Raw genomic sequence first — 17,468 nt, forward strand, 5'->3', positions numbered from 1 at the left:
TTTTGTATCTGTGGTTGTGACTGGTGAAAAATAATATTAGCATAAAGATCAGTGTTATTCAGCTGAGACAAAGCCGCAGAGGTCGATATAAAATTGTAGGTGTCGCTACGCTTTCCTAGTTTACCCACAGTATAAAAAAACGTACTAATTATGTATAATATCATAATATGACCGCAATTCACTTCTATGGACGCACAATGTTAATAAAACTATCGTGAAAATCGCAGCTGTGCATGACAACTTAATTCTGTGGCAGGGCTCGGAACGGGTATTGAAATAACTGTTAATATCGTTCCGAAACCGTTATTATTTCGTTCAAAGAAAACCGGTTAATTGATGGCACGTAAACCTAAAAATTAAGTTCTCTCTTATAACCGGGACGAAGAGAGAACGGAATACGATATGTTCACGGGGAACGATATAATACCGGTTACTTTCGGCTTTCGGAGACTTTCGGTTAAACCTGTTGTCATACATGAAAAGACAACAACAACTCACTGGTTGTATCTTGCTTCGATATTTTCAATTTAACCGGTTAATTTCGTTCCATAAAAACGAAAGACGATCGCATTGATATATACTGGTATCTCAATAGAACAGTTCTTTAATCGGTAACCGCAAACGGAAACATTTGTTTTTCTAAATGCATTTTGTAATCTTTATATATTAAAACCAATGCATATTTGTATTTCAGCAAAAAACACACTTATTGCCGATAGTAAAAAAAAGCGCTACTGCCAAAATTAATTACAAATAGACCTCACACACAATTTGGTTTTGTCTAAAACCTGACAGTTAAAGAAAACCCTGTACATTACTGGATCACGTAGCGACATCTATACACGGATCAAGACACCCACTTAAGATAAATATTACTTAAAACGTGACGTCACACGGTAAGTAGGTGTAACACTATTCTCAAACACCAAGCAACTTATTTAAATTACGACCTCTTATGGATTAAATCGAGTATACACTCGTACTTGAGCCGCGGAAGATGGCGCCACTGAAAAGCGAGTTCACATTAACTGAGAAATATTTTTCGCAATTTTCTTGCTACATTTTAATTGAAGCGCTGGTGGCGAGCGATAAGAGCGTGCGACTTGCAATCCGGAGGTCGGGGGTTCAAACCTCGGTTCGTACCAATAAGTTTTTCGGAACTTAGGTACAAAATATTATTTGACATTTACCAGTCGCTTTTCGGTGAAGGAAAACATCGTGAGGAAACCGGAATAATCCCAATAAGGCCTGTTTACCCTCTGGGTTGGAAGGTTAGATAGCAATCGTTTTCGTAAAAACTAGTGCCTACGCCAATTCTTGGGATTCGTTTCCAAGCGGACCCCAGGCTCCCATGGGCCGTGGCAAAATGGCCGGACAGCGCGAGGAATTATATTATAAAACTCCGGTGAGACACAAAAAGATTTAAATCTCTCACTTTTCTTAGGTCATTACGGGCGATAATTGACTTATTTCAAGTGAGTGACCCGCTTTCTGCTATATTAAACTACACCCACTCCTTATACATACAATTAGAGCGGAGCCATAATCGATAAATAATATCTCTATACAATTTCTTTCACAACCGTGGCAAATAGCAATATCCGTAAAAATATTTACTTTCAAACGATAAGATTTGATTTGAACAACGCTTCTCAGTGCCATTCCGCCGCGGCAACCAATTTGCTAAAAAGCAAGCGTTCCACGCTACCGCCTATGTACATTGTACACTCACACAAGGTAGGCTTATAACTGCATATTGCTAGTAGTTACCACAGACTTTCTAACGTAGCCAATCCAATAGTGAGCCCTATGACAGTGCCAAATGGTTCATTGTTGGACGGGTAGTAACTACTAGCGTAGCATAGACAAATTATAGCAGATGTACACAGTCGAATATATCGTAAACTAAATGGCGCTGTAGGATGTACGTTTTGTGATAATAGCCTAGTTTTATAGAGAAAATAAACAATATATATCACGGCACCTATGAAATATTACGAAAATGCACTGTATATTTTTTTTACTGATATTAAATCAACAATACTATAGGTCTATAACGAAATCAATGTAGAGCTATTAGCTAAGTTGCTCATATGTTTATTTTAAGACTGTTTGTTTCTCAATAAAATAAAATAAAACCATAACTTATATGACGAAGTTGACCGTGAAGTTACATATTGTGTTTCTTACACTGTTTCGAATTAAAGAGCAGCTGAATTGATTGTATATAAAACTAGGCTAAGGATTATCATACAGCGCCATCTAGATTTGTCACCCCTCAAACTTTCAACTGCTACCTACTAAAGTTTACCTATACGCGTGACCTACCACGTGTGCAGTCAGACCAGGTAGTCGTCGAACTTCTTGAGCCTTCGCTACGAGTGCTTGGAGGGCCGGCGCTCCGCGGCGCCCGGCAGCGACTCCGGGCTGAAGCGCACGCGCGACCCCGAGCCCGCGGAGGCCGACACGTACGAGCTGTCCGTCTCGCTCGTCAGGCTGTCCGGCGGCGTCGGGTTCGTGGGCGTGCCCCCGCCGGAGCTGCCGCCCGAAGCGCTCGATTTCTTATTGTATTTCTTTAAACTGGAACGCAGTTTTGTTGGAGCGAGCTCTAAACCTAAATTAGCGGGGCGCTCGACCTCCTCCTGTCTGTAGAAGTCTCTAGGGAGAGAATAATCTGAGGATTTCCTCGGATATTCTGTTATAGGCGTCCGATATTCGCTCTTACTGTATTTCCCACTGTATTGTCTCGAAGGGGAGAATTCCTCCGCGTGTGAGTTTGTTGCTGAAGAATTAGACGGTGTTCTTCTGTGAGTTAAATACTGTGGTCTATAGTCCGGCGCGGGTTCTTTGTATTCGTAGCTTTCGTCGTACGGGAAATATGGATGTTTGACTACGTAATCGGCTGTCCTGTCGTAGCCGTAAGGTTCTCTATAGTAGAAGTCCCGTTCTTGTGTTGGTTGGAAATTTTCTCTATAGTTGTGATAGAGATCGGCGAGATGTTCGGAGGTGGCCGAGGAGGTTCTTCTAGGGGAGGGGGTGGGGGGCTGCGTGGAGGTGTAGGTGGTGCCGAGCCCGGATGTGCCGGAGAGGGGTTGCGCGGAGTGGGAGTAGGAGGAGTAGGAGGGGTGCGGGTTGTGGCTCGGGGAGTCTGTGAATCTGATTGGCTTCTGCTCTTCCGCTTGGAGACTGGTCATCTGAAAAAGCATTTTATTCATAAGTACTAAAGCAAATGCCCTTTTTTGTGAGGCACTAAGAATATCGAGAAACTATTGCCAGTTAGTAGAGAAAACGATATTTTTTAAAATCTTAAATGTATGGACGTGCAGCCCGAAACTCTCCCAACCATTGTTCTACGATTACGCAAGAATACGCGTCTAATATCGCAGACTCAATACTATAGAATTCGCATTATCGAGCAACTATGGTAAGTCACTGAAGAGCCAGAGCAGGGCACGCGGTTTAATGATAGATGTCATGGAACCATAAATGATGATACGTAAAATGTTGAAATCGATTATTATCGTTTGTATAAAACAAGGAGCCTACATAAAACGATCCTCTTATTCTCACGCGACGCAATGGTCGCAAATCGCAATACATCAATACAAAACGATATAACTAGGCAGGCACGTGGTACGTTTCATTACTTGAATGCTGATTTCGTTTCGTTAAGCGATCTCGTTTCGCTCTGTGGAAACCAGTTTTTTTTTTTTATTGTTTTTCAAAACAGTTTCATTTTGTTTCACGGAAACTCTAAACGGACCAGCTCTAAAAAAACTATGCCACCAAGGCTCTGAACCGGTTTATTTCGGTTTTCGTCCGAACTTTTATAAGAACGCGAACGTTTTAAGAACTTTATTGTAGCCTATAAAAACCGGTTTACTCGACGAGCGACGAAACGGCCAGCGCCTGTTGATGTGCCACGTTAACATAGACAACGTCATAAGAAGAAACCGGTTTTTATTGCTCTAAACCTGTTAATTTGACAAGAACTGTTCTCATAAAAACCAGTTTAAAAATAACGGGTTATCGAGCGTAACTGAAATTAAAAGGTTTTGCGCCAAGTCCATGATGATGAACAGTTTAGAAATATAACCGGTTTCCGAGCTTTGTATGCCACAGTCGCCTCACTATAGATAAGATACTACGACGAGGCAATAGCAAGCATGTCTGACCGGCGCGCCGGCGAGCGCGGCGAGCGGCGCGCGCAGGTGGCGCGCGGGCCCGTGGTAGGTGTTGTGCGCGAACCCGAAGTATGCCACAGCCGCCTCACTATAGATAAGATACTACGACGAGGCAATAGCAAGCATGTCTGACCGGCGCGCCGGCGAGCGCGGCGAGCGGCGCGCGCAGGTGGCGCGCGGGCCCGTGGTAGGTGTTGTGCGCGAACCCGAAGTATGCCACAGCCGCCTCACTATAGATAAGATACTACGACGAGGCAATAGCAAGCATGTCTGACCGGCGCGCCGGCGAGCGCGGCGAGCGGCGCGCGCAGGTGGCGCGCGGGCCCGTGGTAGGTGTTGTGCGCGAACCCGAAGTATGCCACAGCCGCCTCACTATAGATAAGATACTACGACGAGGCAATAGCAAGCATGTCTGACCGGCGCGCCGGCGAGCGCGGCGAGCGGCGCGCGCAGGTGGCGCGCGGGCCCGTGGTAGGTGTTGTGCGCGAACCCGAAGTATGCCACAGCCGCCTCACTATAGATAAGATACTACGACGAGGCAATAGCAAGCATGTCTGACCGGCGCGCCGGCGAGCGCGGCGAGCGGCGCGCGCAGGTGGCGCGCGGGCCCGTGGTAGGTGTTGTGCGCGAACCCGAAGTATGCCACAGCCGCCTCACTATAGATAAGATACTACGACGAGGCAATAGCAAGCATGTCTGACCGGCGCGCCGGCGAGCGCGGCGAGCGGCGCGCGCAGGTGGCGCGCGGGCCCGTGGTAGGTGTTGTGCGCGAACCCGAAGTATGCCACAGCCGCCTCACTATAGATAAGATACTACGACGAGGCAATAGCAAGCATGTCTGACCGGCGCGCCGGCGAGCGCGGCGAGCGGCGCGCGCAGGTGGCGCGCGGGCCCGTGGTAGGTGTTGTGCGCGAACCCGAAGTATGCCACAGCCGCCTCACTATAGATAAGATACTACGACGAGGCAATAGCAAGCATGTCTGACCGGCGCGCCGGCGAGCGCGGCGAGCGGCGCGCGCAGGTGGCGCGCGGGCCCGTGGTAGGTGTTGTGCGCGAACCCGAAGGACGCGCTCGGCGGCTCCGGCTCCACCTCCGCTCTGCAAAGTGGACATTACATTCCAAATATTACTTCATTGTAACTCGGTGCCTTGTATCGAGTAACGAAAGTAATTATATATAATTTTCTCAAAAATGGAAGGCGAACTCGACTTTGCCGGTTAAAAAATAGGTCGCGAAGTGCTTATGGTCAATCAAAAATTAAAAACTTGAAAACATTTCAAGACTGCAATGTTGCATACAAATTCCATTATTTGTCGAGTATGCCATAGATATAATATTCCTAAAGTTGGAGTCTAAGCCAGCGGTTACCTTAGCCTCAGACACACAGCGACATTTTCTATGGCTATGTCAATAGAGTCATATCGAATCGAAAAACTATCGAAATTTTTTAAAATTTTATTTTTACTTGAAAGGATTTGAACTATCTAAAATGAACAGTACCCCTAGTGTAAATATTTTCGACAGCGAAACGTGACGTACGCGTTTGCGTTAAGTGTCATTTTGTATGAGATTTTTGACTTTCCAAAACGTCCCGCTTGGCGCGCTGTTCAAAAACCCATACAAAATGAAACTTAACGCAAACGCGTACGTCACGTTTCGAAATCGAAATTATTTACACTAGGGGTACAGATAACCATTATAAAACAACTATATCTTCAGGTGATAAGCAAAACTTACTAATTATCACCACAAGTTCATAGCCATAATGAACCATATTTTTTAGTAATTAGTGACTTTTGCTTGTAACCTGACGACATATTCTTATCAACCAGTATGATTTTGCGAGTTCGATATTACAATAATCAACGGCGAAAATCCATGGTACACCGGCCAAAACCAACTAAAATATGTTTTTCGCAACTATTGGGTTATTTTATTTTATCACAAAGTATTCATTATCCATTAGTCGGTATACCGTTCCGCTGTCTACAGATTACCGATATATAATATAACATCGACAAGTCCACATCCCTAAAAACAAGTACACATTTATACGCACACATACAGAGCTTGCTCACCACCTAAATGGCTACGGCTACTTGATGGCAACCCTGGCTGTCAAAGAATCAGCAGCTGATTTTGCTAGGTCCCTTTTAATTATTCTATATTTAATTATATTTCATGTAATATTAAGCCATTTTGGTGTGAATTAAATAGTTTTAGTGTTAATTTTAATGTATACATAATAAGTGAAGTGCTTTAGTGACGTTTACAAGTGTCTTGTAATATCTTAAATTTGTAGCCGTTGTAGGTTATAAATTTAAATTTGTGTTCGTCTCGGTATATTTTCTATGTTTTTATCGCTATTTATTACCAATTTTGTTTGTATTACAGCGTAGTAAATCATTGTACAGAGTCAGAACACAGTGTAGGCATAGTGAAACGTCACTATTTCATGTAAGTACGCTCGTAATATCGCTTAGCTTGAGTAAGCAATTCCCTGGTTTGTTTTGGGTCTATCCTACTATAAAATACATTTATAATGCTAACTCGCAGAGCAGCTGCAGCGGTTCGCCAGCAGGAGGCTGACAAACTCCAAATTACCTTGCTGGAATTAAAAAAATCCAAGGAATTGTGTGCTCAATTGCTTAGTGAAAGAGAGGATAGTGAAAAGGAACTATTATTATCACTTAATAGTATAGAGAAGTTAAAGAAGGAACTATGTTCTTTAGAAAATGTTTACAATGATGTAAATTCAGAGCGGGCCCGGCTCCAGGAGACGGTTGACAAGTTTACTGAGTGTAGTGCAGCATATGAACAGGCCTTGACAGACATCAACTCATTAGAGAGAGCACTGCACGACGCCCACGAGCAAATCTACGAGCTACAGGAGGCCCAAAATATTGCTGCAGCGGCACACACTCAAAACTTATTCGAGGAACTGGTTCGGCCCGACTCACAGTTGGTTGCCGCTCCAATTGAAAACCCTGTTGTTAGTATAGATTTAATCAATGAATCCACCACACCAAGACTAGTAAATTGCAGCGGAAACAAACTCAAAAAATATATTAAATTAAATAGAATGATTAAAAAAAACCAGAGATTATCAAAAATGAATAAATTGTTTTTTAAGAAATTGAGATTTTGTAAAATTAATGTTAATTTAGTGGATAATTTAGACTTGTATTCTGTTCAATTAGAACATAGTAAACTACAGTATGAAACTGACACACAGATTTTAAAATCAAAAGTTCAGAGTTTGGAGGATTCTATACAATCCCTAGAAACAATAAATGAGAGTTCGAAAAAGGTGATTAATGAATATTCTTTAGCCATGGATGATTTAATATCCCAGATTAAGCACAATTCAGAGCGGTTTGAGTCGCTGACCAATGCCCAGTCATGTGCATGTAAGCAAGCGACTGGACATTTGTTGACCAGTGTACTCGATCCAAGCCTGTGTGACAGTTTACCACAACAGCAAATAAATGATAATAGCTCCTTCCACACTCCACAACAAAGCACACCTAAACCTAATATTATTATGTATTGTGATGAAATTGGGAGCAATATGAGCTCATTTTTAAACTATCACCTAAAGGGACTTAGTACAATCAGCAATTGTCTGCCTCACAGTAGCTTTGAAAATATCTTAAAACAAATTTTAAATGACAGTAATATTAATTCTAAGACAACACTGCTAATTCTTATGGGTAATAGGGGAAATGTGAACAAAAATAATTTACTTAAATACTTTGAACAGTTAAATTCACTTGCAGTGCATGAAATTATTATTTTCACATTCCCCTATTGTGAGCAAATGTCAGAGGCAGAAAATAACATTAGACATAAGTTGAATATATCTCTATATAATCTTTGTACATATAGTAGTAAGTTTATCATAATTGACACTAACAAATTTGTTAGTAAATACCATATGCCTATGGTGGTTTTGACTAAAGGTAAGTGTTACCTTTCAAATTATTACAAGAGACAAATAGCTTTATCGCTATCCTATTTACTTGACATTTCTGCCAAGAATTTGGCAGACAACTCTGCTCCTATTGAGCAGCCCAGTATGTGCTTGGAATTGGTTCCAGTCATAACCAATGATTTAAACTAGCTGTTAAGACAAAAGATTCTGTCTCTGGCAATTTAGTTTTAAATAAATATAATGAAAAATACTGTAAACATGGAAAGTATATCCACCTGATGCATCAAAACATTCAATGTATTAGAGGAAAAGATTTACAGATTGAACTTTTTATGAACGATTTTTATGTTGATATTTTATGTATTACTGAACATTGGTTAACAAATAATGAATTAATGCCTCAATTTAATAATCATCAGGTGGGAAGTTCGTTCACCAGAATTAGTTCCATACATGGTGGGTCGTTAATTATATTAAATAATCAGTTAAAATTTAAGGAACGTAAGGATATTGTATCCATGTCTGTTGAACGGACTATAGAACTAAGTGCAGTAGAATTGGAGCAATTTATTGTTGTCTGTGTGTATAGGCCGCCATTAAGTAATTTTGAAATATTTGAAAGTGTAATGGATTCTGTGCTACTTAAAATATCATCTTCTAGTAAGAAATTATTTATATGCGGCGACTTTAATGTAAATATTTTGGAAAATTCAACAATGTCTTGTAGATTGTTGAATCTATTCAAATCTGGTAATCTCAACCACATGTTTATGGAGCCTACTAGAGTGACTGCTACTAGTGCAACCTGTATAGATAATATTTTCACTGATATTGTTCCTATTACTAAAAAAGTTATCAGTAATTTAGAATCAGACCACTTAGGTCAATTAATGGTATTTGAGACATTAAGGAAAAATACTTTGAGAAAACAAATAACTTTTGTACCAGTAACCTCGGACCGCGTAGAAAGAATGAAGCAAAGTCTAGTTCAGGCGCTACCCTTTTTGTCTTCCGATATGGGTCCAAATAGTATGTATAATTCATTCTTTCACACTTTTATGGATCATTATAATGCGATATTTACTTCAAAATCGGTCGTAGTTAGTGGTGCATCAGTTTTTAGTGAGTGGGCTACTGCGGACTTACATCAACGAAGACGTGCACTGTATGCCTTGTATGAGGAACGGCGGTTTAACACGAGTGATGAATTTAAAGAACATGTCAAGCAATATTCGAAAAAGTTTAAAATAGATTGTCATATAGCTAAGCGAAATTATCTAAGTCAAAGAATAAAAAATAGTACCAACATTATTAAAGCAACCTGGAAAGTAATCAATGTGGAGACTGGTCGCTCGAAACACAGAGTGAATGATTTTAAACTAAATATTGATAACAAAATTATAGATTCCAATTTAGAAGTAGCTACAGAATTTGAAATTTTTTTCACTGACGTACCAGTTTTCACAACTAAGGATTTAAATTCATCACCCTCATCTGCTGTTACTCTATTAAAAGATAACGCTCCAGAGTGTTGTGGAGATTTTCATTTTGAACGTGTTTGTACCTCCGATGTAATAAAGGCGTTTAATTCGGTTAATGTCAAAAAAACGAATGACCTCTGGGGAGTCTCTGTCCATGCTGTCAAATCCTTAGTAGAAATTATAGCGCCTGACTTAGTAATTATATTTAACAACAGTGTTGATTGCGGCGAGTTTCCTGATTTAATGAAACATAGTAAAATAACTCCTTTATTTAAATCGGGTAGCAACTCTGACCCCACTAACTTTAGACCGATATCTGTGCTACCAACGTTCAGTAAGATTTTTGAAAAATTAATTCTTTCTCAATTAGTACGACATTTTAACGTCAATAATTTAATGCATAATAAGCAGTTTGGTTTTACACGGGGTCGCTCGACAACCGATGCTGGTGTTGAGCTAATTAAGCATATCTTCGATGCCTGGGAGGAGTCACGAGATGCTATAGGTATCTTCTGTGATTTGTCTAAGGCCTTCGACTGCGTTTGTCATGAAACATTAATCAGGAAACTACACTATTATGGAGTTAGAGGAGCGGCACTGGATTTACTTAAGTCCTACTTAAATGGTAGAATACAAAGGGTCGATGTGAATGGACAGCGATCACCGGGGTCATTGGTCTCTATGGGTGTACCACAGGGGTCAATATTGGGACCTTTCCTGTTCCTTATCTACATAAATGACTTGCCATTCCTTGTAAAGACCCACCATGATATAGTATTGTTTGCAGACGACACTTCACTTATTTTCAAAGTCAAACGACAGCAACAAGCTTACAATGATGTAAACGATGCTATTTCAAAAGTAGTAAATTGGTTCAATGTTAATAATTTATTGTTAAATGAGAATAAGACTAAATGTATTAAGTTTGTCACTAGTAATGTAAGGCATGTACAAACAAGTGTCATTGTGAAGGATGAGGAATTGGAATTAGTTGATAGTACAGTTTTTCTTGGTATAACTTTAGATTCTAAACTCCAGTGGGGTCCCCATATTGCTACTCTTTCGAATAGACTGAGTTCTGCAGCTTTTGCAGTAAGCAAAATCCGTCAGTTAACTGATGTCAAAACAGCTCGATTAGTATATTTTAGTTACTTCCATAGCATTATGTCATATGGTATTTTACTGTGGGGTGGTGCTTCAGAGATAAATACCATTTTTGTTCTGCAGAAGAGGGCTATTCGAGCAATATATAAAATGAACCATAGAGACTCACTGAGAGATAAATTTAAGGAAATTGACATCATGACAGTGCACTGTCAATACATTTATGAGAATATTCTGTATGTGCATAAAAATATTGCCGATTTTAAGAAAAATTGTGACATTCATAATATTAATACTAGAAATAAACATAAGCTCGCCGTGCCCTTCACTCGGCTCCATAAAATTAAAAAATCATTCATGGGTAATTGTGTGAGATTTTATAATAAACTTCCAAACCATATTACTGAGTTACCAATTAATAAATTTAAGAATCATGTAAAGCGTAAACTTATTTCTAAAGCTTATTATACCACACAAGACTACATGAATGATAAAACAACGTGGGATTAATTGTGATTCGAAATGATTAATTATTTATTATATTTGAATAATGATGATGAAATGGATATTCCAATGCATGTATTTCCTTTGTTGTTTTTATTATATTTGTTTGACATTTAGAATTTATTCTAGAAACAATCTAGACTAGTATTTTTTATACATTTTTTTTTTGTATGACTGTATTTTGTGAAAGTTTTAGTATTAAATTTGATCTATGAATTATATTCATTAGTATTATATATGGAATAATATTTACAACATCAATAAATTGCTCTGATAATTAGATTAAGATAATTATATGTAATACTGTCTTACTATTCATAAGTGCTTGTTGCTAGGCCTACATGAATAAAGTATATTTGAATTGAATTGAATTGGCTTGAGTATTAAATTTTGTACTGAGAACAAAAAACGAGGGGGCCTCGAGTTCCATACTTTATAAAAAGTTAAATGATCATAACAAATGGAGGAATGAGTCCATTAAACAGCCAAACCGATGATCAGTACTTATTATGTAAGTATACTATAATGTTGGTACCGCTACTATTCAGCTATCTCAAATAGGTTGGCGTATTTTCAACAGAAAAATACACTTTTATTATTTAATTAAAAAAATAAAATAAACAAATATTTTTTATTGTTTTTATTTTTTATTTTTCTTTGTGAAAAAATATACCTTTACATACGTCTGTATAACATGTTTCGTTAGGATTAAGTAGAAAATAAAGTATTTTTTTGTATACATACAGAGCGACATCGTCACTAAAGTGACCAAGCTCTTTAAATAAAGATTCAAGTTTTGAGGTCACACAAATTGGCTAAAATAAGTAAAATGACCATTATACCATCTCCTAAAACTCCTGGGTCGATAGGATCGAGGTTTGAACAAAAAAAATACTTGTTTACCTTTAGTTTACAAGAAAAACATAAATGAATAACAATCGTAAGTAGATTTTATAAAACAAAAACTTTGTAAATGTATGCAACGGTCCGAGCTAGGGAATGCAATAACAGGCCTAACTTCAGAACCGTATTGTATTTGCTAAGTTCAATTATCAAAATTTCATAAAAGCAATAAAATGAAGCAACAAGTGAAATGAATAAGTAAACTAGGTAACACATAATTAAATAGAGTAATATTAACAATCAAATTAGCGATTTTTCATAAGTAATTTTTCAATTTAACATTCAAATGTAACGTAGGATTCAATCAACAAAATATAAATTGGCCTTATAACTTACACAAAAGTTACAAAATACCTTACACAAAACTCACTAATTATTATCCTTCGTCGTGGTACTCGTGGTGTTTAGTTATTTTGTAAATACACAAAATTTGCGCTTCTGATACTTTTATCACCTTTTATTGACAAGAATATTTGTGAACAGTGGTGCCAGTATTGTACTGAAACTATTTTATTACGCAATATTATTCTTCAAATGAATGCAAGGGTTATAATCGGCACCCAGAAACTTAATAATATTGAAATAGTATCGACATTTTAAGTTATTGCCAAAATATCATTCATAGAAAAAAATACCGAAAATAACCGAATCCGGTTATTACAAAATTCCAATAACCGGTTATGTGATTAGGACAGAATAATCGGTTATAATTATAACCGAATATTTCGGTTTCGGTTATAACCGATTTGCATTCCCTAGTCCGAGCCCGACTCGCACTTTACCCAATTTTTATGATTTGAAAACCATCAAAATTTGTGTTCCTTGAAATGTATGGTCCCATAGCCTATTTTTAACGATACCTTACGTCAAAAGTTTAAAGATTTGTAAGTAGGTAAGTAAAGGTGATAGCATACCTGTGTGGTTGTAAGGTGGGATGTAGAGGACTGACGTTGCTGACTCGGACGTCGTACCCGGCCGCAACGCCACCCAAGAGGGCCGCCATGTTGTAGAGAACCAGCTCAATAATCGATGGCTTCTTGAACTTGTAACCTAATGCAGAGAATATGCTTAGTTTAATTTGACTTCTCACTCGAACATTTCTTCTAAGAAACTAAGCCTTCGTAAATATCGCAAAGTTCCTGCAGTTTGATCAACTGATCATCCACAGACAATCGTTAACTGTTAACATTCTTTTTTATTATTATTTCGTACTGCTATTCATGCTTGACACGTAGTTACTCTGTATATATGCACCTGTGTTTCTGTATTTAGCAGATTTTTCTTTTGGTTGACTGTACAAGATACGTGTTATTTCTAAAGTAACGTTTAATTTAGGCTCTGAAAAATTACTTTACATGTGTTTACATAATGGAATATTGTCGCGTCATTTAAAAGTATTATCTTCTTATATTCTAGGTATAATCCCGAAACTTGTGGTTGGAAATACAATATCATAATTACCTTCAGTACTATAAAGCGTGGGCATGGGTATCGTGTACCGCGACGACGTACTAAGCGGGTACTCGGGGCCCCAGTCCTCGGGGCTGAAGTCTGCGTAAGGAACAAAACAACCTATGTGAATGAAACATAGGCAGTTAGTTACGAGGTGCGGTGGTCGATTGTACCCGGCGAATAGATAAGGAAACGTGTGAAATTTTGCTGTTAGACAATTCGTTTCCAAAGTAATCTATTCGATAGGTTATTGTATTGCAAACTCCTCACGTCTCATGGTATTTTAATAATTATGAGAAAGTGTTATTTTTATGAGTTGCATATTGTTATTTGGTTATAGATAATATAAAAACAATTTCAATGAAATATGAGGAGTTTGCGAACTGTGAAATGAAATTATGATAGAATTTATTATAAATAACAAATCATGAAAAACAACTATTCTAAATCACAGCTATTTTAAATGATATAATTATTAAATAACACAAAAACAAGACATATTTAGGACCTACATGATTCCTAAAAATGTTTCTAGCAAAACAACATGCACTGAAATATTTGAAATAATAACTACACATGCTAAACAGTTCATTATAAAAATCAAAAGCAAAGTGTACAAATAAATCATACTTACATGTGCAAGACTTAAAACTAGCACTTTCGTTTAAAAAAAAAATACGTTGTCTCTGCCTTCCCGATATTAGAGCCGAAAGAAAAGCGGAAGCGGATTTAGATTCATTTTTTCACCCAGCACCAAGTGGTTTATTTTTTTAATCGTTTATTTATACGGCTCATTTTAAACTGTTAAGGGGTTTGTTAGTTCTAAAATATTAGTAAACCCATGTTAAAAAAATACACCAGAATCGATTTCATGGAAAAGGTTTATTTAATATATAAAAAGGATATAAAGGACCGGATCACCAGAGTTTCACATTGGCAGAGTTCTTTACTTCTGTTACGCTCTGCGGAGATTTTTAACATTCCTTTTACATCTGAGCCTCATTTTTTAATACTAGTCCACCACCACTGTAGAGATTACGCGCGTTACACGGTCGGTATCGTACAGATTGGTCTACGGATTGGAAGCCCATGCGAAAAATATACAAAAAATATTAATTTATAAACAAAAATTGACTTGGTCGTACCGAGGTGTGCCATATCTGTTTTTGTAAAGTCTGAGAAAAATATATTTCAGTTTTAAATAGAATATTTAAAATCGAAACACGTAAAGGAAATCATGATTTCATGGGAAGTCATAGAAAAATCATCGATGAAGATTTGATTTAGATATAGTTATTTATAATCTTTCATATCACATTGACTTCCAAAATACATAAGGAAATTAAAAATTAATTGTAAACATTTGAAAGCGTGCCAGATGTGGTGAAACCAAGCGATAACTATCAATAAGTAAGTACGACGTATACATATATAATTATATCACTTAAACCGTAGGATATAGCATACACTATGAACTGCTAAGCATGCATAGCACTTAACTTAAACGGCTGAAAGCAAACAAATGCTTACAATTTACAAAAACAAAAAATCAAGTCAAACGGATAGAACATATAAACAATACAAACTTCTAAAAATATCTCTACTTAACGCACGTAATGTGCCACACAAAATATAAAAAAACCAATGAAACATACAATTTTTACATTCAATTCCATAATTATGACTACTTGAACACTAATATCTTAATAATAGTGTCAAAAATGTCCGCTCCGGAAAAACGAACCTAATTTTGAAATACTTTCAAATATTAAAAAAAATATATATATAATATGAGTAAATTCCCTTCAACAACATTATTTCCGTCAGTCAGTGAAAAATAAAATATCTACAGATAAAATTATGGGTTTCTTTAAAAATAAAACAATACAATAAAATATATTCGTCACCGGAACGAACAAGTTTGGAATCTAACGAAATGTTCCCTCCTTATGTCACAATCATAAAACCATAGAGACATTGTTTTTTTTGTGACGCTGATCAAGCCTAAACATCCGTTTAGAATGTACCAAACCAATTTGATATCTGTGGTATATTAAATTATATTGTATAAAAGTCTTGAAATCATATTTAAAAAAAATGAGATTACATTTTTTTGACATATTTTACTAACTAAATTGTACTAACGTTCCACAGATTTATTTACCTATTAGATTTGATTGAACTACCTTAGTGTTGCGAGATCAAAACCATCGATCGCATATTACGAGAACGAAAGAGGAGTTATTGTAGTTTCGATATTCGAAAAAGGTTTGGTATATAACTATGGATTGGTTAGGCATTATAGTAAACACAAAACATACTTACAGGCATAGGGCAGGTTGTCGTGCGAGGCTCCTTTGCAGCGAGGAAACAAAGGCGTTCATTGTCATACCAACATACACATAACTGGATATCATAGACAAGTCACTATTGTAGATGGAACACACACAAATCCTAATCATAAGGTCAATGTAGGTATGATTTGTATATAGGGTTGCCACCGTATCGTACTATATTTTAGTAAATTGTACTATGTATTATACTAAAACAATATATGTAGTACGAAAAATACTATATTTCCATCATTAAAAAATGGGGTGTCACCGCTATCGCAACGTATGCGACTTGAATTTTTAAACGCCGCAATTCGTCTCAAATCGTTGTCCTATTTTTTTCCTAATTTTTCCAGTAAATACTTATATTTATTTCAATATTTTTACTAAAATACTATTTTTCTGTAGAAAAACGGTGGCCTACCCCATATGTAATTCTGTATATACAATTTCGTGCTGGGAAGACCGTCATAGAGCAAGACTCTCTCTCGTATTCTTCGTCGCTCAGACACGGTCAGAAAGGAAGAGCGTCACTCCTGCTCTACCAACCATATGTACACACAAGAGTTACAAGCGACGAAAGAGCTTGGTCTTCCTTATATACGGTCTTCTCCTTTGTGACCTAAATCAAAAAGAGAACTTGTGAGTAAATGAGTCTTCTCATATGAAACTAGCTGGATAGTTATCAATACTTGAAAGTGTTATAAGATTTTGACTTTTATGACTATAACATAAAACTGAAAATCCTATTACGTAAATTTGGTGAGCGTGGATAAAACTGGTTGCCCACATTAATGAGATGTCTATGGAATAACCTTGTTATGTCAAAACAATTCTCTACGGTCAATTAATTTGCTAGGTCCAAGATCGGTAAATCTTAGGGTAGTTTTGATGACGCCACGATATATATATATTTTTTATTATTTAAAGGTATTAAAATAGAAATATAAGTGTGTTTATAGTTATGAAATTTCAATATAGTTAGCGTCACCTAAATTAACCTAAAAAAAACTAATCTTGGAAACAATTGCAAAAGACCACAGGGTATTTTGCACAGCCAATTTTTTTTATTTTTTCTTCTTATTACGGCTGTTACACTGCGATCTTTCGCAATATTTAAATACAACTTGGCAAGAACCTAAACAATCCTCAAAAATATATTTAATTTAAAAGTCTTTTATCATAATCCTAACAAAAAATGATAACTATGAATTAAAAATAAATTAACTAACAATGAAATGAGATAAATGCATTCTTGTGATGTCCTCCAGAACTTTTGTACGTAAAATTGTTTGTATGTAAAATACGGGTAGGAGAAAATTTAACTTAGTTTTGGTACATCACAATGGATACGAAATTGCATTACGTGTTCGTACAGGTTGATACATGTATCAGTGCAATTGAGCATTTTAATTGTTATATAGGGTGGGGCATGTGACAGGAACAAAAAGTACGAGACTGTAAAATATCGTTTATAAATCATTAATTTTTTTTTTTGAATAAGTGACACGTATTTTTCGTGAAAGTATTCCATCATGGACTTCGTTTTCTAGGTTTTCAGGGGTGCGGATTT

The 17,468-nt window shown here is 37.1% G+C and overlaps 1 protein-coding gene across 7 annotated transcripts in view; it reads right to left on the reverse strand.

Moving 5' to 3' along the window:
• Nucleotides 1-2,118: 2,118 nt before the first annotated feature.
• The window catches only part of LOC133525528 (mitogen-activated protein kinase kinase kinase 11), a 118,434-nt gene continuing 103,084 nt past the window's right edge, over nucleotides 2,119-17,468 (reverse strand). For 2 of the 7 annotated variants that reach the window (XM_061861799.1, XM_061861801.1), the window contains 5 exons: nucleotides 15,888-15,917; nucleotides 13,572-13,682; nucleotides 13,025-13,160; nucleotides 5,170-5,281; nucleotides 2,119-3,194 (listed from right to left, as the gene is read on the reverse strand). In XM_061861799.1, the coding sequence (XP_061717783.1) occupies nucleotides 2,376-3,194; nucleotides 5,170-5,281; nucleotides 13,025-13,160; nucleotides 13,572-13,682; nucleotides 15,888-15,917 (1,208 nt within the window). In that variant the 3' untranslated portion in view covers nucleotides 2,119-2,375. The remainder of the gene's footprint in view (nucleotides 3,195-5,169; nucleotides 5,282-13,024; nucleotides 13,161-13,571; nucleotides 13,683-15,887; nucleotides 15,918-17,468) is intronic. The other 5 variants (XM_061861805.1, XM_061861806.1, XM_061861803.1 and 2 more) reach the window with 3 other exon arrangements.

Source organism: Cydia pomonella, chromosome 15, assembly GCF_033807575.1.
Source record: "Cydia pomonella isolate Wapato2018A chromosome 15, ilCydPomo1, whole genome shotgun sequence".
In the NCBI taxonomy this organism is placed as follows: domain Eukaryota; kingdom Metazoa; phylum Arthropoda; class Insecta; order Lepidoptera; family Tortricidae; genus Cydia; species Cydia pomonella.